General features: G+C 41.9%; 1 protein-coding gene across 1 annotated transcript; it reads left to right on the top strand.

Annotated features, from left to right (window-relative positions):
* The first annotated feature begins 761 nt into the window (after positions 1-761).
* pde9ac (phosphodiesterase 9ac) lies at positions 762-10,975 on the top strand. The gene is made up of 19 exons (XM_053422822.1): positions 762-845; positions 2,482-2,552; positions 3,203-3,280; positions 3,387-3,430; positions 3,562-3,616; positions 3,866-3,936; positions 4,276-4,363; positions 4,459-4,540; positions 4,644-4,718; positions 4,811-4,897; positions 5,067-5,171; positions 5,390-5,472; positions 6,363-6,519; positions 6,671-6,784; positions 7,119-7,223; positions 7,336-7,464; positions 7,559-7,654; positions 8,659-8,741; positions 10,257-10,975. The coding sequence occupies exons 1-18, from the start codon at positions 777-779 to the stop codon at positions 8,707-8,709; spliced, it is 1,560 nt and encodes a 519-aa protein (XP_053278797.1). The 5' UTR covers positions 762-776; the 3' UTR covers positions 8,710-8,741; positions 10,257-10,975.
* The last annotated feature ends 14,000 nt before the right edge of the window (positions 10,976-24,975 follow it).

The raw sequence follows: 24,975 nt of genomic DNA on the forward strand, positions 1-24,975 counted from the left end.
TCTCTCTCTCTCTCTCTCCTTCGCTCTCCTCCCCATCACTTCCACCTTTGCTCGTGTGGGTTTGTGTGTGTGCGGGCGTCTGCATGTGAGTCAGCTGCATCCCCAGCACCTGGGACATTACCTCCAGTCTCCACAGGGGAAACTGCATCGCTGATTCTGTGAGTTTAACATATATACGCTGCTGCTTTTCACAAATTAATTTGACTGTGACCTTTTTAAATGCAGTATATGTATATTTCGATTTTTGATTTTATTGAAACTGAATGACTTGATGGAAAATAACATATACGTAAATTAATATTTTCTTTGTCATGGTTTATAATAACGTTTTCCTGGGGATGGTTTTGCATTTGTTCTCCTGTAATGTGTATTTATTTTCTTCCTAGCTGCAGATTTTTCATTTCATTGTATTTCATAGTATTATCTGTTATCTCTATAATGTTTACACTGAATAATTCCTGATATTAAATGAATTGCATGTTTACTTATTACTACTTTTACTGATGTCTATCTTATCATATCTCCTCTTATCTTGTCCTATTTTATCCTATTTTATGTTATCTTGTGTTATTTTATGTTATCTTATGTTATCATATATTATCTTATCTTATTTAATATTATCTTATTGTATCATATCTTATCTTATCCCCTTATCCCCTATCAACTTAGTGTCGGTTACTCCAGGATAAGACCCTGTTTGTCAGCTGTCCAGGTTGGTTGGTCAGGGATCCGAGCCAAATATCTGTGGGTGTGTAAGAGAGGAGAGGGAGGTTGACATGGGCTCCAGCCCCTCCTCCTATTCCCCCAAAACCATTTACCTGGATGTGGATGGCAAGGTGCAAAAGGTAGGTCCCATCCCATTGGAAATGTATTAAATGGTGGGTCTCTAATAGTGTTTACATTTCTAAAACCACGTTAATAACTCACAGTTTGTTGTGAGAGATGTACTTGAGATGTGTGAAATTAGCTCATTTGACCAAAACATTGACCAGTTTCATGAAAACGTAAAACAATTTAGTTTATAAAATTGCTGGTAAAATATTAATTAATTAAAGTCCGGATATGTTGGACACACACAAATTTAAAGATTTAAATCGTAAAACGTGTAAAATAGGGACACAAAAGACTTTTAAAACTCTTAAACTACTTCTTCTATGAATCAGAACTATGTTTGCATGTGGATTATGTGGCAACCTATAGATAAAATAGATAAAATCATAATTTAGGATGTTGAATTCTTTAAATAAATAATAAGCGTTTAATCGGGTTTCATTACATATAAATTATTGTTGCTACCTTATTAAATTGAGGTTAATTAAAGAAAGCAACCTTGTATAACTTTAACTATGTCAATTAAAAAATTCACTTTTTAATTCACCTCCTTGACTAACGTAAGAAGTGTTCCCCACGGACTGAGTCACCTGAGGAGGAGCTCAAATTAGACGGTTGTGCGTTTGCCTTACAGGTGTTACTGACAGAAACAAACACCCGTTATTAGCAGCTCACACACCCTTTCTGCTGCCTTGCAACCCTGACAGAAATTATAGATTGGGTTTTATTTCCTACCTCGCACTCAGGTTTGCAGAGGCAGCAACTGAACATCTAATCAAAAACACAGTAATGTAGAATATGGTCGATCAACTATTTCAGCTTTTTAATCGTGCATCGACAGAGCAGCGTTTTTAAGGATCGTTAACACAGTCGTGACAAATGCTTTCAGGCTCTGGTTTCGTGTCGGATCGTTCTGAACACACTGAGATAAAAACAAATGAGACACCTGCTGCTCTGGCCGATGTAGAGTGCTTCAAGTAGAGAGCTGGCGATGACACATGTCTGTTCAAGAGCGCCAAGGCCACGGCCTGCGGGTGAATGTTTGTCTGCTACACCTGCTCACTCTAAGATGTAAGATCACACTTTTTTCTCAGTGTCAATGCACACACCACACAGATATACACACCCTGCAATGTGCTGAGCTTTGTAAAGCGATCTGATTTATTTCAGCATCACAGATAAAGGGGATCTTGGCGAGTTTCATGCGTTCTCACCACTTCTCTCTCCCTCATTGGTTTCTCCGCCGACTTCGTGTCATTCAGCCATGAAGCAAACCAACCCTAACTTCACGCTCCCATGTGACCTGGTGGTCTAAGCATCATGACATTTGATAACCCCCCCCCCCCCCCCCATCCTGTCAGAACACTGAGGCCTTATGTCAAAACCACAGCAGCTGTTTGTGTGCAGCTGTGCACAGGTGTGCCTTTAGAAACACAGACTGCACTGTGTTGGATTCATGACCCGCAGAGGAGGTTTCCTAAATAACGTGACGGTAAAGCCATTAATGCCACAACAATGGGACATTATTGATTCTATATGAATCTGCAACCTTCTGCCATCTTTGTCCTGTAAAACACGTTTTTAAATGAATGAAACAAAAGAGGTTAGTTTTTCTCTGAACTGAGAAGTTGCTGTGTGTGCGTCCCACAGGTGGTGTTCAGTCGGCACTGCAGTCCGTGTGACATCAAGGAGCTTCTGTGTTCCTCGTCCAACATTCCCAGGTTTGTCAGCAAGGATTCTCAGTCACACAGGTCATCATGAGTCACGCTGCTCTGGAGATGTTTCCCCTCTGATCCAAGAGGTTTTTCTCTCCAGGGATACGAAACACTGAGATTGACATTGAGAAGCTCCACACGGCAGAGCAGAGACAGAGAGGGATCACATGCATGTATTAGTCAAAGACATACTCCCTTAGCTATGCACATCAAAGCAGACGATGATTAATGACAGAGGAAAGATCTGGTCGTCATCTGCTTTGACTGGGGAGGATAAACCTGTCAAGCGCTGCTCTGTCTGTTGACTGGTTTTCCGTGAAGAAGGTCGCAAGTGTTTTATCTCCAATATATGAGGTGCTTTATTTCCACTGAGATAATAGATTTCTAGACACTTTGCACATTATCTTGCTGTGTGTGCAACAATAAAATACAAAATACAAAAAAAAAATTACACTTAAAGGTTTTTCCTCGGTTGTAATCTCTTTTGGACAAAAGCAGCTGTGAAAGAAGTAGATGTAAATGCTGTGTGTTGTACAGCAACATATCTTGAAATTGTTTCAAAAAGCTCCACTCTTGGTGAAATGGGGCAAAACATGAACAAAAGGCAGTGTTCAGAAATCAGATGATTCACTCAGCCTCTCGTCCTGTCATGACAGGAACACTGCCATCATGATGGTGGATCCAGGAGGTGCCATGGTCTCCATGGACCCCACCATGCCCACCAACACTCCAAGGTGACAACACAAATTATTCTACATCCATGAAAATACAAAATCACGACAAAGACCTTTTTAAGTTCATATATGAATAGTAACGATCGCACGTCTGATTTCCTCGCAGCTCCTTGTACAAAGTTGTCCCGCTGTCTACTGGTCAACTCGGAGGTAAACTAGTTGTGTTTGTCCGTCAGTCGACTAACACACACGCACCAACAGCACTTCCACTGTGATACTAGTTTCTGGACCCAGTTATCTCTGCTCACAATGACTGATCATGATTGTGTTTGTGTCTGCAGACAAGGAGGACATGTTTCAGAACGTCTTGTCCCAGGTGGCCGAGCAGTTCAGCAGGTAACCCTCACCGTTGTTTATGTTATGGCTGAAGCCTCACCTTCCCCACCCTAACACATAACTTCCACATACCATGCGCTTTAACACACGCTGACATCCACAGAGCCGAGTTCAATTAGAAAAAAAACTCCCTTCCCCTTTGTCTTTTATAGTCTAGGTCACTTTCCGGATTTATTTTGTGATCCTAACAAATGAACCATGTGGTTTTCTTATCGTCATCGATCCTCGTGATTTGCTTTTCTCTCACAGAGCCTTTCGCATCAACGAGTTGAAGACTGAGGTCACCAACAGGCTCGCCATGCTGGAGAAGAGAGTGGAACGTGAGTGGGACATTTTTGACGTTGTCTCTGAAGGGATCTCAGAGGAAAGCCAATTTTGAATGACCATAGTACAAAACTACTGCAATAGCATTCAGCTGCACACATACCTCAGTCCACATATGAAACTAGATTTAAATTCAGTATATCCCAATTTGTACTTGGGTCTGTAGGAAATCCCAATGGGTTCTTATCTGAACAGTACCACATCCTTCCACCAAGTTTCATGGAAATCCGTCCAGTATAGTTTTCGTGTAATCCCTCTAAATGATAAACAGTCCTCCCTGGTAGAGGTAATCAAATAACTCAACTGGAAACATCTCACTTGTGATTGTTTGGCAGTGGAAGGCTTGAAAGTGGTGGAGATTGAGAAGTGTAAAAACGACCTGAGGAGGCTACGCGATGAGATGACCTCGAGAGGTGCCGGCAGGTGAGATGAACGCACTCCACACTTCTGTTCATCCGTAAAATACCTGATATCAAATGTAGTTTCCCATCTTTCTGTTCTCGTACTTGCCATCTCAGAGTGAGCTGTCAGTGCAAATACAACTTCTCAGATGACGGGAAGAAGGTCACTCCTCGACGAGATGTCCCCAATTACCCAAAGGTGCGTCCACTGTGGTAGATCCTCCCTTCATTCCTAGACTAAGCTGACTTCTGACGGTCTACAGCTGATGTTCTGATGACCGTTTTTATTTTCGCATTTACAGTACACACTGTCTCAGGAGACCATAGAAGCCCTGAAGAAGCCAACTTTCGACGTGTGGCACTGGGAACACAACGAGGTTCGTCGATAGCGCCACTCGCCTTAAATCACCGGCTTCCACTCGAGGTCAACAAAGTGACGGATTTCATTGCTCTTTCTTTGCTGCGGCAGATGCTGAGCTGTCTGGAGTACATGTACCATGACTTGGGGCTGGTGAAGGAATTCAACATGAACCCTATCACACTCAAACGCTGGCTGGTAAAGTTATAGAGCAATAGAGGGCGTACTGTCTTATATCCTGCGATGCAAATTGTCCAGAAGCTTTTTAACTCAAAACATTATATTTAATGGTTTTAATCCTGGAGACAATTTTTGGTTTGAAGATTATGCAGCAAGCACATTGGGGGAATAACTGTGTTTCTTCTAGCTGGGGATTCAGGAGAACTACCGTAACAACCCCTTCCACAACTTCCGTCATTGCTTCTGCGTGAGCCAGATGATGTACGGCATGATTCACCTCTGCAACCTGCAGGTAAACGGCAAAAGTTGTCAGAACAGTGTGTGTTCCTGCTTGTCAAATAATCATCAAGCATTTAACAAGCACATTTACAAAATATCTGACAGGTCCGGACAGATCATAATTTCTTACAAGCAAACCATCCTCTTTCTTTGAAATGCCAATTAATAAACGTGCAGATTTGACATATTTACTTTTATCTGACAACCCTGTTCCTCTTCCCTGTTGTCCAGGAGAAGCTGACTCTCACAGATATGGGCATTTTAATGACAGCTGCAGTGTGCCATGACCTGGACCACCCCGGCTACAACAACACGTAAGACTCACCTTTCTGTCTGCAGAGGTGTTTACAGATAGGAGCAGTGCAAATGCATGTTGACCCCCAGCGTGTTTTGACATCCCCATCACAACATTGTTGTCGATGAGCTGTGAAAGTAGTTCAGCATGGATAGGGTGGTGGTATGAAAACACACTGATCCAGATTATCGTGTTGTTTTCCTGCCGTGGTTTCGGGAACGCGAGGGGCCTCTCTTATGAGGGAAACATGATGGAGAAATACTAACGATTTATCATTTATATGCATTTTCAATTCGTTTTTAATCACACTGGCACCTTGTGCTCATCTTGATGAACCAAATCAATGACTATTTGTGAATAATGGTGGATGGAAACATGCATACATTTGAATTTTCAGTGTAAGGGTTAGGCAGTGTTAAGCTATCTTGATGATTGCTTATTCTCGTCCATCGACTGGACAGCTGAAAGGTTTAGGGTTAGGAATATAAATTGGTCACATTGACAATCCCCAAGCAGATTGATGTGGTTTGGAGGGAAGCGACAAAGGCAAGGCACGTGCCGGCGCATATCACTCAGAGATCCCAATGCTTTGTGCATTCCTGCCACAGAAATAAGAATGATTGGGGTGAAAGGAGAAGGGTTCCAATAATTTGTTCTTTACATGTTTATGCCTCAGAGATGAAGGTAAAAAGGTCGAGATGGACGTTGTTGGATTTGGAAAGTGTCAAAAGGCTGGACAGATGGAGTTGGGTTAGGTCGAGGTTAGGGCTGGGCAAAGAACATTTATTGGTTTAGAGTTAGGGTTAGCCCTAACCATCTCAATGTATGTATCTATGTATCCCCTATTCATCACCCATAACCCCCTAACCCATAACATCATAATACTTTCAATCATCCGTTATCCATCAGGTATCAGATCAATGCCCGCACAGAGCTGGCAGTACGCTACAATGACATATCTCCGCTGGAGAACCACCACTGTGCTGTGGCCTTCCAGATCATTTCCCTTCCTGAGTGCAACATCTTTGCGAATGTGGATCCTGAGGCTTACAAACAGATCCGACAGGTGAAATGTGCTATTAAAACAGTGTAGCCCTGTCGTAACCCCTAACCCCTTTTCATGACAGGTTTCATTGAAGACCAATGTGATTTTATGACTTAAAATGTGAGTAAATGTCTTCCCCTCCCACTTTTGATTTTGTCTGTTACATTTTCAGGCGATTATCACCCTCATCCTGGCCACTGACATGGCCAGACATGGAGAGATACTAGACTCCTTTAAGCAAAAAGTGGACAACTTTGATTTCACCAATGAAGAGCATGTGACATGTGTACGTATGTTTCACCGGATCACATTGCATCTCCACCTGACACCAGCTGTTTGCCGGACTGTACATTCAGACAAGTGGGCCTTTATCCAACGTCTGTGCAGTAATTAGCAGAAGCCAACATGATTGTAAAAGTGTAATTGTGAGGGTGGCCACAGGAAAACAGTGGACGCGGTAAAACAGACTTGTGTGTGTGTGTGTGTGTATGTGTGTGTGTGTGTGTGTGTATGTGTGTGTGTGTGTGTGTGTGTGTGTGTGTGTGTGTGTGTCAGTATAATAATGAATAGGCTCCTTTGTCCTCAGCTCGTGTTCTTAATGTCCATGATTGTGTTTTCAGCTGAAGATGGTTTTGATCAAGTGCTGTGATATTTCCAACGAAGTGAGGCCGACTGAGGTGGCTGAGCCATGGGTGGACTGTCTACTGCAGGAGTACTTCATGCAGGTGAACCTTAAACCACAGCCTTCACATTTACCCCTAAATCCAGGATGTAATCAGCAGGAGGAAGAGAGCGCACAGGGCGAAATAACAACATGTCCTCCTCTGTCCTCTCCAGAGTGACAGGGAGAAGTCTGAAGGTCTCCCCGTGGCCCCCTTCATGGACAGAGACAAAGTCACCAAGCCCACTGCTCAAATCGGATTCATCAAGTTTGTCCTCATTCCGATGTTCGAGACGGTCATGAAGGTAGAGCCTTGCCCTTGTGGGCGTGTGTCTGATTCATCACGCTCTCCTCGGTTGACAGGTCACGTTCATACCGCGGCGTTTTTTTCCCCCACAGCTGTTCCCTCAGATCGAGGAGATCATGGTTCAGCCTCTGAGAGACTCTCGAGATCACTACGAGGAGCTGAAACAGATCGATGACGCCATGACAGAGGTAAAACCAATTCTATTCATCCATCTGTCTGTAAAGTGACATGGGCTCTGAGTGCTGCTAAAGATTGTGTGACCTATATATGCAATGTGCACATGGAGCACTGAAGATGCTGCTCCTCTAGGCCTCCTGTGTAGACATGGTGTCAGGCCACAGCCAGTGATCCCAGCTGGGCATTAAGACTGTAAAGAGTGGGACACATCTAGTTTGTCTCTGTCAAACAGTAACATAAGCCAAAACATCTGCCATCCAGCCCCTCAGCAACTCACCCATAAACACTTGTTTACTATGTACAAAAAAAACAGAAGGGGGATTTATTGGCTCTGACTTGTTGCAGGCAAGTCAATTCAGTTTTGTTCACAACACTTTTTTATCCTCAGACCCCTGAAGAAACCAGGAGAGACTCCAGGATCTTACTGGTCCCAGTCAATAAATAGTCCTGTATGTAACCCCCTATTGAAAAGTTTTTAAAAATAGCATTTTACTATTCAGCAATTACATTTCATTCATATTTATCATGAACAAAAAACAGGGAAATATATATATATTCCTAATTCAAGTGAAATAATCACAATAAAAGAATATTGTTGTTTTTAATGGGGTTTTTTCACATTCAAGATTCATATTGTGACCTGAGGGGTGGGGGGGGGGGGGGTTGCGGAACAAGCCAGGGAATAAGACTGGTCTGAGCCTGCACACATACGCAGCAAACAAAGCTTTATGGTCGAAAAACAAGCTTGTGTGGACATGTGGGACTGGGAGCGGGGTATTTACATGGAAGTGTAAAACGTTAACACAATAATACCTGTGCTTCCTGCAGTGATCAAAACAGGTAAACAAAATCCAAGTCGACTTACACACCTCAGCTTGTCACCGAAGCTTTTTTTTTTTTTTCACCTGGAGCAACAAAACACTACCAATTATCAGTTATGTAATTTGTTTTCACTCGGGTGGGGTCACCAACACTACAACTGGCTAACACAAAGGTATGTCTTTTGTTCAATGAGGCTCAGAAGAAAAAAACTGAAAATATGTCATTAGGCGGGAAGAAGAAGTAAGCTCTGCAGTGAGTGAGTGCAGTGGTATCTGTGTAAGTAAAAGTAACTGACTCCTTGGTTGTGCTTTGGTGTCTAGTGATAGTGTCACGAGTGCTCTCTGTCTCTGCCTCACTCTGGCCTCTCCACAGCAGCTCTCCTCTTTATCTCTGTAGGACTGGGCAGCACTCTCATCACTTTGGATTCTAGTCACTTTGCAAACGGGGGCCGATCCCGTTTGGTCGGCCCGAGCTAAATTGGTTCCACATCAGAAAGTGTTGGCCATTGTGAAGCTAGGTAGAGCTGCTTTCAGACATGCACCGAAGTCCGGGTACTTGCTCGTAATTTGTGCGGAGGCGCAAAATGTGAGAACGCAAATGTTTGAGTCAGTTCCTGCCACAGCCCCCCAATAAAAAAAATGTCCATATGGGAATGCAGCAGGAAAATTTACAGAAAATTTACAGTGAGCAAGAAGAAGATGCAGATGAAGATGTCCAATTGGAAAGAAAAAAGAAGACCAGAGAGTTTTTGGTGATAAGTAATGACACAGGGCCAGGGGTGGATCAAGGGGTGGGGCCAGGGGTTACTGACCCCAACTGAACTCGAATTGGCCTCTGAAGTAACCCTGAAGTCTTTTTTGAAAGATACTCAATTCATGTTGTGGCTCTAAGCTATAGTAGCTGACAGAGAACATGGAATGACTTAAATGTGCACCTTACTGAATCGGGGATTGTGCATGGCTGCTGGACATGGAATTGGCCCCCCTTTGTTGTGGCCCCTTTAAGGCCCTGCATTCAGCTTAATCTATTGGTCATGCTCTACGCTGACGCCCTGAATGCTCTGTAAATGTTCCTGTTGTCTTGAACACGTCTGATCGGGACAATCTCCTGCTGCATTCTTCATATGTGAAAGGCAAACGAAAAATATCCAGAAAATCTGGTCTGGACTGAGTCATGTCTGAAAACAGTCTAAAGAAGATCAATGGTCTGCAAAGAAAAGACAATGTCGGACACAAAAGTTCAAGAAATCCCACAAAAATGACTGAAGTAAGAATCAAAAATCAAATAATTAAACAATAACAGTACAATTACACAGGAAAACACAAATTTCAAGAACAAATTGTTGTGTTTTTTGATATTTTAACTGCTTGTAACACCAATATATCTTATTTTACTGTTAAAGTGACTGAGATGCTGAAAACAAAGTGGTGAGAATGTTGCTCTGTAACAAGTAAAAAACTAGACCGTGTGCTAGTGAACTGAAAATTAAAACCTCTTTTTTCATGCCGTTTTACACTAAGCTCTTTCACAGAAATAGAAAAATGAGTAAAAACATTAGAGTCTGAGTAAGTTTTGACTTTTCACTGGGAGAAGTCAACACCCACTCACAGCTCTGTGGCGACTTCAAACAAATCCTTTCTTGTTTTCAATGAACACTGAGGTGGATGATTCTCGATGGTTTGTGCTGATCTAGGCACAGCTCTCTCGTGTTCTTTTAAAACTACTTTAAGTTTCCGTTTCCCTCCCAGGGCCGTGTCTCTCCAACTAATCCAGGCTCACGTTCTGTTACAGGGCTCCACTTTTGTGTTCCCGTTCAGGAAAGACTTTAACAAAACATGAGCGAGGCCTTGATGAAGACATTCTGGGCTCAAGCTGAAGATGACACACTGAGCAGGAGGAAGAGAAAGACTGCTCGGCCACACACTGAACTATACTTAGGCATCAAGGTGGCACATCTTGAACTTTGACTTAGACTTTTTTTCACTGGATGTAAAAGAGAGGGACCTGCTGACCTCTCGGCATATTTATGGTGTTTATGTTGTGCTCTCTTCCTATAGCGCCTCAAGAGTTTGAAGGATCAGTTTCTCTAAATACAAATCCTAATTCCAGATTGATATATTGTGCATTTGTGCAAAACAAATATATCCACAAAAGCTGCAGAATTGGCCTCATGGACCAAAGTTTCAGGATAATTCTACCAGCAATAACGACATTTTGATCTCTGTGATCCTTTTTAATTTCCTTCAGTTTCTGTCCAGTAGAAAAATAAAAATGCGCCAAAGTGGGATGTCTTCACCTCACTGTAGCAATATATTTTCTCACTGACATGGTGCATTGAGTGTTTTTCCAAGAAAAATGCAGCTTTTCCTTTTTTTGTTCACACGCAGCGGGTTAAACATCACAATACTAGCACTATTCTCTTTCTTTCAACAGTTTTTAATGAAATAAAGCTACGTAGGGATGTATATCGTTCAAGATGTTACACAATGTATCCAATAAAACGTTTTGATGTCTCACAATACTTGTCAAACTGTGCTTTGTGTGTCTGTTCCTCTGAGGGAGTACTTATACAGGACAACGCAACTTTCACTATCTTCTTTCTTGACTGTGTCCAAGTTGTATGCAAAATTACTTCATGTGATAAAATCAGATTAAAGAACAACAAATCTTGACTAAGGTTTGTTGGAGAACAGTTAAAAATACATTTGTGTGGCTCAGGGGGTAGAGAGGGTTGCCACTAGAGGGTTGGTGGTTCGATCCCTGGCTCCTACAGTCTGCTTTCCAAAGTGCCCTGGGGCAAGATACTGAAGCCTAAACTGCCCCTGTGTGTGATAGTTGATGTCTGAAAGTTTGCATGAATGGTTGAATGAATGGTTTAGGGCTTTGATATCCTTATGATATGCTTTGCCATATGCATACACTCCATTTTCCATAAGCTTCATACAGTGGCTCAGGGTTCTCTTGAGCTGGAGATCAAACAGTGACTGATCTGTTTAAATATAGCGATTACAGTACAAAGGATATTAGTATAAACATCATGTGACGATATTACTGTAGACAATCGTGACCACAAATAGTAGTTTGATAATCCTAACCAGCTTTTACTGTATTACACAGTCTACATCAGCAGATTGAGTTTCCCTGGCTGTAGTGGAGATGGATCTGTCATCATAAAAGCTCAGAGGCTCCTGCGTCACCAGCACTTTTCATCCATTTTAAAATGCTCACAATAGATAGTGAGACACACACATCTCCATCACAACTAAGTGGATTCTGCCGACACCATAACACATCTCAGCGAGTGTAAACCTGGTGTAAACGTAGGAATCATCTGTTCACACTAAATCAACTGAGTAACTTGAAAGGTGTTGTTTTCTTTTCTTTTCTTATTAATTGCAGGATTTTCACATACTCACCTACTGATGAACATTTGAATGTTACAAGCAAGCACTAGAAAGACACTCAGTAAAGCACAAACCTGCAGGGAGGTCCAACAGCCTTCAGTCAAGCTGCATCAAATTTCAAAATTTGGTAGTTCCCTTATTATGCCCGATTTTTTTTTAATCAAGATCCATGAAACAACACCGAGGGGAAAAGGTGAAATGTTGAAATAACGCCCACCATGTCAAAGAAAGTAAAAAAAACTAAAATGAACCTGGATCCGCCCCTGATCTGGATCAACACCGAAGTTCAATGGGTTAACTTGCTGACCCATTCTGCTTCCTGCCCCCAAGTTTCAAGGAAATCTGTTGCGTTAAGTGTATCACATGCAAACTAACATATAAACCAACCAACAAACAAACAAACAAAAGGACATTAGTAAAACCTTAACCTCCTGGGCTGAGGTAAAGATACTTGATTGTAAGAGAGTTGATGCTTCTCATCAATTGGAAGACGTCTTCATCTTGGTAAATGGGAAGTTATTACTAAGACCACGTCCTGAGTGAAATTTTATATCTGAATAACAGTCAAACTTAATCTTCCTTCTGACAGCTGATGCTGCATGATGTTTATGAGTTACTGTGCAGCCCCTCCCTCCTCCAGGTGTGAACAGCTCCCCAGCCCAGTGTCCCGATTGAAACACATTTTATTGCCACCTTTTGGACTTGAGGGCTGGAATACAGTCGACAAGTGTTGAAATACGACTGGTTATTTAATGATGTACCACCCAAAGGTGCTACTTATCTCAGCCTGCACCCCCCACCCCCTCCCAGCTTCCCTTTGAGCCCTGTCAGATATGGGTGGTTTTCCTCCAGCTACACCTCACTGCTTTTATTACGGGTTTTTTGGCAACTAGCTACTCAGAGCAGTTATTGCCTCACCTGCTTATCTTATCTCACACTTCGAATACCACCCACATGATTCTGTAAAAATCATATTAGGACACAGTCATTACAGTATGACTCACCAAAGACATTCATTTTACTACCCGTTTTATCAGGTCTGTTTTTGAATTGAGAAATCCAAAATGGGAGGTATTGAACGTCAGTTTCATTCCTTTGGTTTGAGGTATCATAGGATATATCTCACCGTTTATTCACGTATTAATCGTCTAATGCAGGGGTGTCCAAACTTTTTAACCTGAGGGCCACATACAGAAAAAATTTGAAGGTCTGGGCCACTCACGGCGCCGCGCCCCCCTGCCCTGGAGCGGACTGTGACAATCGCGTCGCTCAGGGCGGCGGGGCGTGGCGGCCTTAACTGAGACGTACAATACAGTGGGCCATAGTCCATTACATTACATTTCATTTAGCTGACGCTTTTATCCAAAGCAACTTATAATAAGTGCATTCAAGGGTACCCGAGGGTACAAACCAAGAACAACAAGAATAAAGAAAGTACAATTTCTTCAAAAAATAGAGCAAAACTATAAAGTGCTATAAGTAAGTGCCATTTAAGTGTTGTTTTGTTTGTTTTTTTAATTTAATTTGAGGCAGACCAATTTAAAATGGATGGCGGGCCTCAGATGGCCCGCGGGCCGTAGTTTGGACACCCCTGGTTAATGGCTTTTTCCATTGTAATCATGTCTTTTGTGTGCAATTCTAATAAAAATAAATAAAAAACAAAACAGTAGCCCACATGTTACTTTCACAGCTGAGAGGAGAGAAAGTCAGGTAACACATGAGTGCGTGTCTTGTTTGAATTAATGGAATTACCCATCACCTTCTCCACATAACATAACACAGTGTGTTGACAGTAACCTGCCACTGATTAAAGCTCCGCTACACTTAAATAAAGGGAGTTTCTACAGACATGTTCAGACAAGGTGGCCAAATATTATATTATAAGTTTGGCCAGGGAAGTCACTTTCTTTAACATTTAAATGAGAGCGTATTTCTTAAAAAAAATTATGCATGGGAAATGATGGGCCTTGGTAGAGTAACAATCTGTTCCACTTATTGCCATTCTAGACTCATTGTTAGTTTGCAGAGTAACTTAAAAACTACTTAACGGATTACCAAGAAACTAGCCGATTCCTCCTTCTCAGCCATTTTTTTTCACGCAAGTGCAGGTAGCTGAAGACGTCGGTCCTCCTCCACGTTTATTTTTATACCGAGTTCACGTTTAATCACACTACTTTTCCACACTGCTGTTCAGAAGGTGGCGGTAATGCGCCTAAAAGTTGCCTGCCAACTGTCATAAGAAGAAGAGACACACGAGTTTCTGCAGGATCTCAAGTCTCCCACCACTGTGAAATCGTTTCCTACAAATGGCAAGTGTGTGGTCTGATGTTCAGGCCAAATCGCCTGTGTGGGCTCTGACAAGTATAATATAAAAAAAAAATGGTTTCTGTCACTCTGTGTGTGGTCACTCACATTTTTAGAATCGGTGATGAGTTAGAAAACCTCTAGCGTGCACAAGGCCTTAGTGTTTTGCTTGTTTATGAGACCTAAACACAGAAGGTTTGTTATTAGGTTTCATTTTGTTTATCTTCCCTTTAACTGACATGGTTCATGATGCAGATCTTCCTTCCAGTTCAAACATCAACAGAGGAATGGCTCAAATTGAAAATATTTCCAGTCTTTCTTGTCTCTCGGTCGACAGTTAGATTTGTTTTCATGAGTCCGACTCGAATTAACACGACTGTTATTTTAAACCATTGAGTCATTTTGCCTTGAGGCTGGGCGTCACTATACTTCAATGGGTCGGTTTGTTGATGTGAAAGTGAATACTGTATTCATTAGAAAGGCACCTAGTGGTGGTTTAATGAGCAGTTGTTCCATTTCTTTTTATGATATCAGACCTTTGCATGCTACTGAAGGTGTGGCAGTTTTGCAGAGACATTAGATCAGAGCCTCACACATAATCAAGCTGATTTACAATCCGTTTTATTTACTTATAAAGCTGAGTGTTTGCACAAGATACACTGCTCCCCTATGACAATATTGTCTTGTATAATAAACCCAACCAAAGTGTAATTGTAGACAATCCAAATATATGCAAATCTACATATTTGGACTTCTAAAGAAACATACTTTATTGTATTGTTTATGATGTCCTTATATCATGCTATTGGACAGGCCAGTTTATGGTTGCACCCACTGAAATCATATTTTTTTTTTATCGGCTTATAGGAGAAATAAGGGTTGACCTCCACCAGCAGCAGCCCATCTGCTGAGGAAACCCTATGTTCTTTGATGCTCTTTGATGTGAAGATCCGCCGGTTGCAGGGGTGTTCCACTGATTTACCATCTCATAACACCGAGAGACCCACGAGAACAGATCCATCCAATATCTGTACCGCTTCTCCTTTGAGGGTCGCAGCAGGGAGAGGTGGAGCCAATCCCAGGAGGTGTGTCATTCCTAAGGAGCCAAATCAAACAACCCACGCTATGGTTAGTGAACAACCTGAAACGTCTGAGTCACAGTAGCTGCTTCAATTTTCATTATGTGTCATGCTGAATTTCTTTACTGCTGATGTTCCAGAGATCATTGACCCTCAGCTTGTTTTCTTTATGTCCTAGAGTTTGCTTTAAAGTGACAGAATGAAGACAGAGTTTTATCTCTTATCGGCATTTTATTTAATAAACTCGTCACAATGAAATACTCTGTTAATCCATGCATCCTCGTTAAAAGGCTGTTAAACGTCATGAGAACTGTCCTCTGCACAGATGCACCCCCCCCCCCCCCCCACACACACACACTCCCCCAGCTCCTAATCATGGATCCTGGATCTACACTGGTGGTCTGACAAACGCCAATGCTGCACGAGACCCTAAAGGCAATTTGATCCAGCATATAAGTCATTCTGTCAAATTTGTGTAAAAGACCTATATAGGAATGTGGATCAGATCTGATAAGCAGCCCAGAGAGGAGAGAAACACACATCTCCTACTAACTGAAATGTTACTGCCCCGTAAATGTTTGTGCTGAGCTACGAGCCTGTTTTGACTTGGCCGCGGTTGCGTTACAGTTGTGGGAATAGAGCTGCTGCTTAGAGCCCTAATGAAAACCGTCATGTAGGAAACAACTCTCTCAGCTTCCTGTGTGTTCTGGAAATCTCTCATTAAAAGATATAGATTTACAGGTGACATTAAGACTTCAGTGCATGACTCAGAAAAATGTTCTTCTCTGTTTCTTCCTTTCCTCAACAGTTTTTCTCCTTCTCTTCCTCACTTCTGTCTCCGGCCAGAACCCAGTGTGGAGAATTCCTCCCAGCGTGTGCTCTTCCAGGGGTTGAAGTAAAAGGGCAGTGTGTGTGTGTGTGCGCGCGCGTGTGTTTTTGTGTAGCGTGTGTGCGCTCGCTGTCAGCAGGCTCTCCAAAGTTGAAGCCTTGCAGCAGGAAGCCGTGGATGAGCCATGGCCTAGTTTCATGAGAAACTGGGTAAAATGCAAAACACATGTCGTGGAATAAATTCCAACTGTAGCCCTACCTGGCTTTTTTATGACCACACCGTCCATTAATCTGTTTGTCATTATGAACTTCCAGCTCGTCCAGCAGTTGATGTTTTTTCACAGTCGTCTGAATGAACTCAATTTGGAAGCTGTTGGATTCTCTGCACATTTTGCAGTTATCTTCTGTCGAAACCACCGATCTGACTGTGGCATCGCTCAGCGGGAATGAGTCAGCTCAGCTGCAGTCTTTTCTCTGCTGACCAGACAACTCCACGGTCCAGACCTATTTAGTGGGAGCAAACACATCACACAGACGCCTGCTTGTGGAAGGAGACAGTTAAATCATCATGCATGTCCCCCTTCCCCTGACTCCCGCATTCACAAGAATCCCCGCTTCCTTGTTTGACCACTGGGCCTCGAGGACACAAGCAGGATTTACTGAGGACAGTTACATCCCTGACAAGAATGGCAAGAAGTCAGAGGTCAGAGGAGAGGGTAAACCCTAAATTCTGCTCCTGCATTTTTGTGTCAGCAGCCGAAGACTCTGTGGACACAGAGGACACAAAGAGCAGTGACAGATGGACTAAATCTGGGCACCAAAACAAAATAGTTTCTCCTTTCTTTCACTTGCACAACTGCAAATCAGTGTCTCTTCAATTTAGCTTTGTGCTCTCTCCTCCTTTCAAATCTACTTGTTGATGTCTGAGTTCTAGTTAACAGAATAACCCGACCAAAAAGTCTCTTTAAAAGCTACTCCCTTTTTTTTACAAGAAAGACCTCACACGCTCCACAACGAGACTCTGAGACACCTGCACTGCATCCTGACAAACAGGAGGTTAAACGTCATGTTTCTGTGAAGTGCTGTCACCACACAATAACTCATTTTAGTGAGAAATGGAAGGCTTGCTGCTTTTTCACGAAATTTGTAAAATCAGTGCATTGCTATAATATTTTTCAGTGATTTGAGTATTTTTTTTGCATGACAGAACTGGTGGAAGTTTATAAAAGAAGTTTAATCGAAATAAAATGGTTAAACAATCACCATTTAACACCTGAAAACAATGCAAATATAGGTTTATAAAAATATTCTAAAACTTGTACTGCCATGTTTATGTGCTAGAAAGGTGATACTCATCAAAACTCTGCTCTGTGGAAAAAATATATATATAAGAATTAATTTGACTAAGACATTAGTTTGCACAATGTATTTTGCATTGCTCTCCATATTGTGTTATTGGTTATTCCATGACTACATCACCCATTATAATGTGACTCATCAGTGTCAATCCATGCATTTTGTTCTCTTTAAGGTCACAATCATAAACTGTATATAAAGATGGATGACACGTCTCCATTTCTTCCCATTATCCAGAATCGAAGCCAAAAACATCTGAATACGATCACTGCCATCTTGAGTCAATGACATCATCTGGAGACAGAGGCTGTGGAGTAGTGATCAGGAGATGAAGTCACTTATACATGAACTCGACCAATCACGGGCCGGTCCCAGCTTTCAATCATGACGTTTCACCTTGTTTAATAATCAAATGACTAATTAAACCAAATTTACCTGAAAATCAAATAATTGGATAAAAAATGTATGTGAACCACCAGGAGGCGATCAAGATTATTTGGCTTCACTTTAAGTGCGCTGTCAAATCGTCCACCTTTATATACAATCTATGCTCATGACAGGTTTATTCAATGACCTCATCAACCCTTATAATATCACATATTCCTCCCTTTCGTCCTCTTGTAGGTCACAGCTGTGTAACCGTCAAAGGCTACACTGGCCCTAAGTAGGAATTGAAAGATCTGGTATCTGAAGAGTTGTGCTCAAGGACGCTATCTCGGCTCAAGTGTCCATTTCCTGCATACCAGCATCTTTTAGATAATACTGTTGCTTTTCCAGCTGCCTCATGAAGGCCAGGCCCCTGCATCAACCTGACAAGAACTTCAGCTCTGTTGTTCTACGTGTTGTAAATGCTTCTCCTGAGCCTTCAGCCTCGGTTTGTGTTTGCTCTTTACTGCATCGTCTTCGGTTGGCATTTAAGAAGTTGTACTCTGTAGAGATTTTCAACTTTTTGCAAAGGTCATTCGTGCTCTGTGAACAAAATACATGTTAGTTTGTGTTTGTCAGATACAAATTTCTAGAGGCAGTGGTAAATGACTGTAATTATTTGCAGGCGTTTCTATTCTTGATCCATTGACTCTTTATGGTTTGTTCCACTTGAACTTTGAGCAGGAAACTCTGTAAAATCCTGCAGTGCCTCTGGTTATTCCTTCATATTTAAACATTGTGTACGCATTAAAACAGGAGCAATTACATTATACAGACTACTTACAGTGTTGTGCTTCTTTATTTTAATTAAAACTCTGCACACATGAAACCGAAGTCTGGGAGTCATTAAACACAACCTTAACGTTACCCCCTCAATTTACAATTTACAGCCATCCAAAAACAGACATCTCACGGGTTTACTGTTCTTCTCGGAGAAGCACTTAGATTAATAGTTCCCCGAGTAAAACCGAGCACCAGGGAACCAGTAATGAATGACGTGGACTCAGGAACGGCATGTACAGCATGTACAGTTATATACTAATAGAGATAAATACAAACACAATGATCAGCTGATGGACGGCTGATTGGCCTGGATATGTGTTGTGGATGAATCATAACTTCTCAGTACCAGGGGGCCCAGTCTGGCAGCTGACAGTTTGAAATGCTAATCCCCAGCAGAATAAGAGAGGCCCTGACAGTTTGTTTACAGCGTGATAATCTGGAGCGGGCATCTTGATTGTGTGTTGGCAGTGCGTCAGCAGCCGTGCCATGATTGCGTTGCCGCACAGCAATTACACAGGCCTCTTATCCGTATGACTAGCAGCCCTGTTAGAGGAGTAAAGCGTGCCTAATGACAGATGGACATATGGAGAATACACTTGCAAAAAAAACATAAAGTAGAGCACTTTAAATTCTTCCCTCTATAATCTCAGTCGGGGGTAATAGCATGAGGCTGGAGTGGAATTGGGTTAAAGTGAGCAGAGAAATGTTGATACTTACCACTATTAACATAATGATGTTCTGAGTTTTTCATTTTCATAATGGCAGCCCCCAGAATATCCTCTGGTCTTCAGCATGACTGTATCGGTGGTTGTTCCTTGCGGCATCAACACAAATGGGAACACAAACTTTACTTAAACTTGCAATAAACATGTTTTTTTGCAACAGTAACAAGCTGTAAAGTAAAGCAGACAAATTGAGAAACTGTGATATTGGTAAATATGGTTGACTGACAGATACAGAGAGACATCGGTGTTAATTTGAATATACATACCTCCAATATTAACTCTCCTTTTGGTCTCAGCCAACCCCTGAATTGAATTTCTAAACTGATTTAGCTGCTGTATGATGGACTTTGTCTGCCAGTCGCTATCTTTCTGGCCGTCATTTGGTGCTGAGCTGGTAGTTTACACTTCTCACTGAGTAACCAGCTGCTTGTTGAGGATAAATACTGAACTGTGGGTGTTGAAAATGACCAAAGACATAAAAAATCTCAAATGCAACATAGAGCTGAAGAGAGCCACTCAAGTAGAAATAAAGACCCAGCGGCCAAATGCTAAGGCTTCGGGTGGCATTATATTTCTCAGTTTACTTTTGAAGATACTTTCAAGTCCATGTTGTTCCATGTTGGCCCAGTCAGAATTCAGTCACTCATTGAGCTTTAACAGACTCAGATTCACTCAGAGCAGATGGTGAATCTCAACTCACTTGTATTAGTTCGCAGTGCATGGTTCAAACTAATACAAATATGAACCTACTGTATCCTGAGAAGTTTTCTGCCAACCCTGTTATTATTTTGGCAGGAAAGGCCTTGAGCAAGTAAGTGATACAAACTCGGTACATTGGCATATTTGTGTTGGCTGTCACGCTTCATATCTGGAAATAAGTGGGATCACTTAAGGCGGAAGACCAGTACTGTTATTAGTGTGCAAGCTTTATGAACCATTGTGAATATGACTTGAGCTGCTGACTGGCACAGTATCTTGAATGTCTTTTCAGTCAGTTGACAGAATATATATGACAAACACTGTATATATGGTGAAATTGGGTCACATACACTGAAAACAGCTATGGGACCATCTGAAAAATACAGTAAGTGCAAACCACAGCTTTACTCACAGGAAATACTGCGATTTGTGATTCACCTCCGTGTGACTCCCAGCAACATTATTAAAAGCATGCGCCCCCCCCTTGTGAATTAGCAGTGATTTCTACTCTAACCCCAGCAGGCCAAGAGTTGGATTAATTAAATGTACTGGGGAGATGTTCCGTGAATCCTGAACAGCTGTTTTGTGAGTCATGTTCTCCCTCAGAACCAAGAATTAAATCTACGCCATCCGATGCAGAGATGGATGCTGGAGGATCTTGGGCCGAGCAGCTTCTACCTTGAAGCTTCACGTGTCAGCGCCAACGACAAGAACACTTTAATTTTCACTTAGAGCTCTGGAAAATGGATGTATTTATGTTTACAAAAGGGTTTGGTGGAGGTTTACCTGATTTGTACACACAGGTAGTACGGGGCGTACTTCTTCTCCTCTGTAATTACCCGCAGTGTTATACACTAGATGTTACAGGTATTTGTATTTGTACTGTCTCTAAAGAAAGAGGGAGGTGACTCTACCTCAGCTATTAGGTTATTACAGCTTTGACTTTAATGGTGGAAAGATAAATGATATATTCCTACGACTGTGTTTAAAGTGGGATTGTCTTTCATCTCCTGCTGGGACGCTGCCAGGAAACATTCTCACTGTGGGGTTTAATGCTCTGAGCCATGAGCCCAAACATGTTTATTTATTTTCACAATTCACAAGAGCCCCCCCCCCACACACACACACTTTCTACATCTCTCCCACTCTTTCTTCCATTCCCCTGATCTCTCTGTCATTAACTTTACCGGAATTTCCATGGAAGTATTTTGTCATGCAGGTTACTGGGTGACGAGCAGAATCTGTTGTGGGGGTGTGAGGTTTTTTCCTGGAAAGACAGAGGTTTAAGCGATCACTTTGTTCGCCCGTGCCACTGCCTCCTTCTAAATAATGTTGAATCATTCAACCTTATTCAAACATTTGTAACAGATAAGGTCTGTCCGAATCCATCTGCAAACTAAGACCTGTTCTCTGAGTGTTTGGGATTTTATTCTATCATAGATGCTTGAAAAGGAGAACCCGAGGAATGTCCAGTGCTAGATAGAGAAAGTGTTCAGTAAATGTAGCAAAAATTAGCACTTCACTGTTCTTTAAAAGTCTGTTAAAGTATCAGGAGCAAGCCACAAAAACAATTGAAAGGGAATCTTAAGACTTATAATTAGATTATTTACACTGATTTACTACTGAATAACAAACCAAGAGCCACTTAAATGCACCCTTTGTCTGGTAAAACGTTTTATTATTACATGTTATGTGTGGGATAATATAATTATTTAATAGTCAATGTATGTTTGAATGTGGACTGTGCTAAGTTGTGTTTCTGTTGTAGTGCAGAGTAATAGAGTATTGAGTTTGTGATGGTTACTTTGGACCACCTGCAGTGACGCTGGAAGTATGTTCATATTAAACCCCGGTTCAAGCTTTCCTGCCTGAAGGGTGAGTAATCCGGGTTTTCACAATAAAGTTGATTTTAATTTACTCAAATTAGTCAAAACAAGATATTCTGAGACCTATTAGAGTTTGGTTCATCGTGATCGACCCCTGTAACTAAGTTTCTTTAAATGACCGAGCTAAATTGAACAATTCCATGCTGTTAGTTTAACTAGTAACCAAGGTTTGTAAAAACACAAGATGTATGACATAGCATGAAAGAGAAGTATTTCAGTAAAGTAAAAAATGGCTTAAAATGTGTACTTTTATGAGTACAATACTCGAGTAAATGTACTTATTAGCTTTTGGTACTTTGCCAAAGTCTCGTATTTCTTTTAAAACCATCCGCTTTGTTTCCTTTTAAATGATGTGAAAGACATCCTTTGGTTATCCACATACTGTCAAAAGTGCTACCATTATTTTCCTTCTTCTTCTTCTCTCTACTTCTCTTTTAAGTACCATGAATTTTCAGTAGCTTCTCCTTCCCTTCCCTCTGGTTTCTTAATTGTCTCCCCCGCCGTCCTCCAGCCTTCATCCTCTCTCTTTTCCCCATGTGAGCCTGTGTTCCACAAGAGTTACAGGGGCCCCGGAGCCCCACACATGTAAGAGGATACCTTCAGGCGGCCTAGATGCAGGGAGCTCACCGAGCGACTGGCTTCTGCCCCGACACATTGTCGGCAAAGCAGTTCAACCGAGGGAAGAAAAGGAGGGGTGTAAAACGACAGGAGAATATCACAGGAGGAGCAGAGAGCAGCCAGATTTCAGCTCCCGCAATCCTAATATAAATCCGTTTCACATTCTCAAAGAGCAGCACACACACACACAGAGTTACACAAACACCCACACACTTACACAAATACCTTTGGCATCTGTCTGGAGGAGAGATCAACGACAGATCAATCCCAGGACCTTGGCTCTCCTCTCTGCAGTGAAACCCCATCAGCTCATTGCTTTCTGATTGCTCTGTTCAAGCAAACCATTATGGAGCAAAATATCACGGCCATGCAGGGAGTATTAGCGGTGTTACTGTGATGGCGATCAACTCACAATGCAAATATTGTCTTTCTCTATCGGGAGTTTTCACGCCCTGCTATGAAAGCAAAGTGCTCCAATTGTGGGAACATGCTCCTAATCCGAGCTACTGCATTTAGGAGATGACAAACCAAAGGGCCCCCTTGCTTTCTTTATGTTCGCTATCAAAAAAGAAAGAAAAAAAGATTGCTGTTTTGGCGAAAGGTTCTATCTGGGTGGCACAAATCCTTTCTCATACGCAAAACCATTTTAAAGTTGTGCAAGTCCACGCATATGTGCCACACACAGGAGTGGAATGCAGTTTTAGCACCTCGGCTTGGGCCAAAGCCAAATGGAGGTGGACGTGTGAGTGTGTCTGTAGCAGTTGAGTCACCCACATGGCAACCCCCCCCCCCCCCAATTTGCTGCTTTTGAATTTGGCTTCTTGAATAGTAAAACTCCAATAGCATCTTGACCATTCCTTTCAGCTGTGATTCACTGTGGAGCAAGAATGCCCCAGAGCTACTAAATAGTTAGGGAGATGTCGAAATATAAACACAGAGCTCGTAATTCTTTATCTATATGATCACATCATCGCTCTAGAGTGAACGCATCTGTTTGAACAAAGAGATGTATATTGCTTTTCTTATTTCACAACTATAGGAGGAAGCCAAGAATCCATGTGTTTAGGTTAGGAGACTTTTCCAGCTGTGTCTCGGATGAAACAGGGATCACGTAGAGAGACGAGAGGAGACAGAGCGAAGGTGACGGTGTCTATTTCACAGGTTCCTGCCTTCAGGAATGCAAATACCTTCCCCTCCATTTCAGCTGGAACCATCAGGAGGATATTCAAGCACATCTGAGCTTTTCACAACAAAGATAAAGTCGGTAATTCGGGAAACGGCGAAGGTACAGTGAAATCAAACAAGTACATTCATAGTGAATTTCATTATATCAACACATGAGGCTATCACCTGAGCTGCTTTCATGACAAAATAGGGAACTTTGAAGTTCTTAGATGTTGTCTTAAAGGTGATAAGGATCTATTGGCAGACATTTTATATGAAATACAGTAATCCTAGTGATGTTTAACTTTTGTGTGATGATCTAAATTGTAAAATATTTTTTTTCTTTACCCTAGAATGGGCCCTTTATATTTAAGAACGTATACAATATGTTTACGTCAGGAGCGGGTTACCACAGGTTCTCTTTCATCTTTGGAAGGGGAGGATGAGGTGAGGGCTATTCTGCAGTGACAGAGAGCGTGAACGCACTACAAATTAAGACACATCCAAATGAAAAAAAACAGGCGCAAATTAAGGAAACAACTTCATCAATTTTGAAGACACATGTGTTGCAAAAGGTCACAACACATCCAGATACAGTAACGTGTCGCAACTTGCGTAGACAACAATGGAAAGGTTCCCAGGGTTCCCAAAAATGTTGTTGTGACTCTTGTGACGTGATCCTCCTCCAGGCTCTACCCAGGCAACACCTCCCACCCGAATGTTCCGGACATTTCCCTGTTGTTGTGAACGCTACTGACCTGGACAATCTCCTGATGTGTTCTTCATATGAACAACACAGACTCCAGAAAATGGCCAAATATCCCGGACATTTTCTAGAGTTCACACATGAAAAAAGACAATGGATTTTATCACTGATCAAATAACAAATCACATAAGTTTCAGAAAAACTTTGTTACTGGCTAGATAATAGTTTTTGGAAAGTTTGGGAAAGTTTCTTATTGGTTGGAAATTTTGGATGTATCAAGCAGATCACATGCCAGTAAGAAAACCTATTCAGGGTGTTTGTATGATTTTCCCATTTGCTTGTTCTCTCCTCTGGCCCATTGTATCATACCAGACCACCGAGGTGAAGCACTGACCTGGTTCACCCACCCCTCCTCATTGGGTCTGTAATTACTGCAGGACAACTTCCCTTCAGTAACTGTAGCTTTGCAATGTCTGTCTTTATCGCTGCAGGCAAACAGCCTCACAGAGCCACTGCAGTTTGGACCTCTGCC

The sequence above is a fragment of the Pleuronectes platessa genome, chromosome 5 (genome assembly GCF_947347685.1).
Source record: "Pleuronectes platessa chromosome 5, fPlePla1.1, whole genome shotgun sequence".
NCBI classification, from domain to species: Eukaryota; Metazoa; Chordata; class Actinopteri; order Pleuronectiformes; family Pleuronectidae; genus Pleuronectes; species Pleuronectes platessa.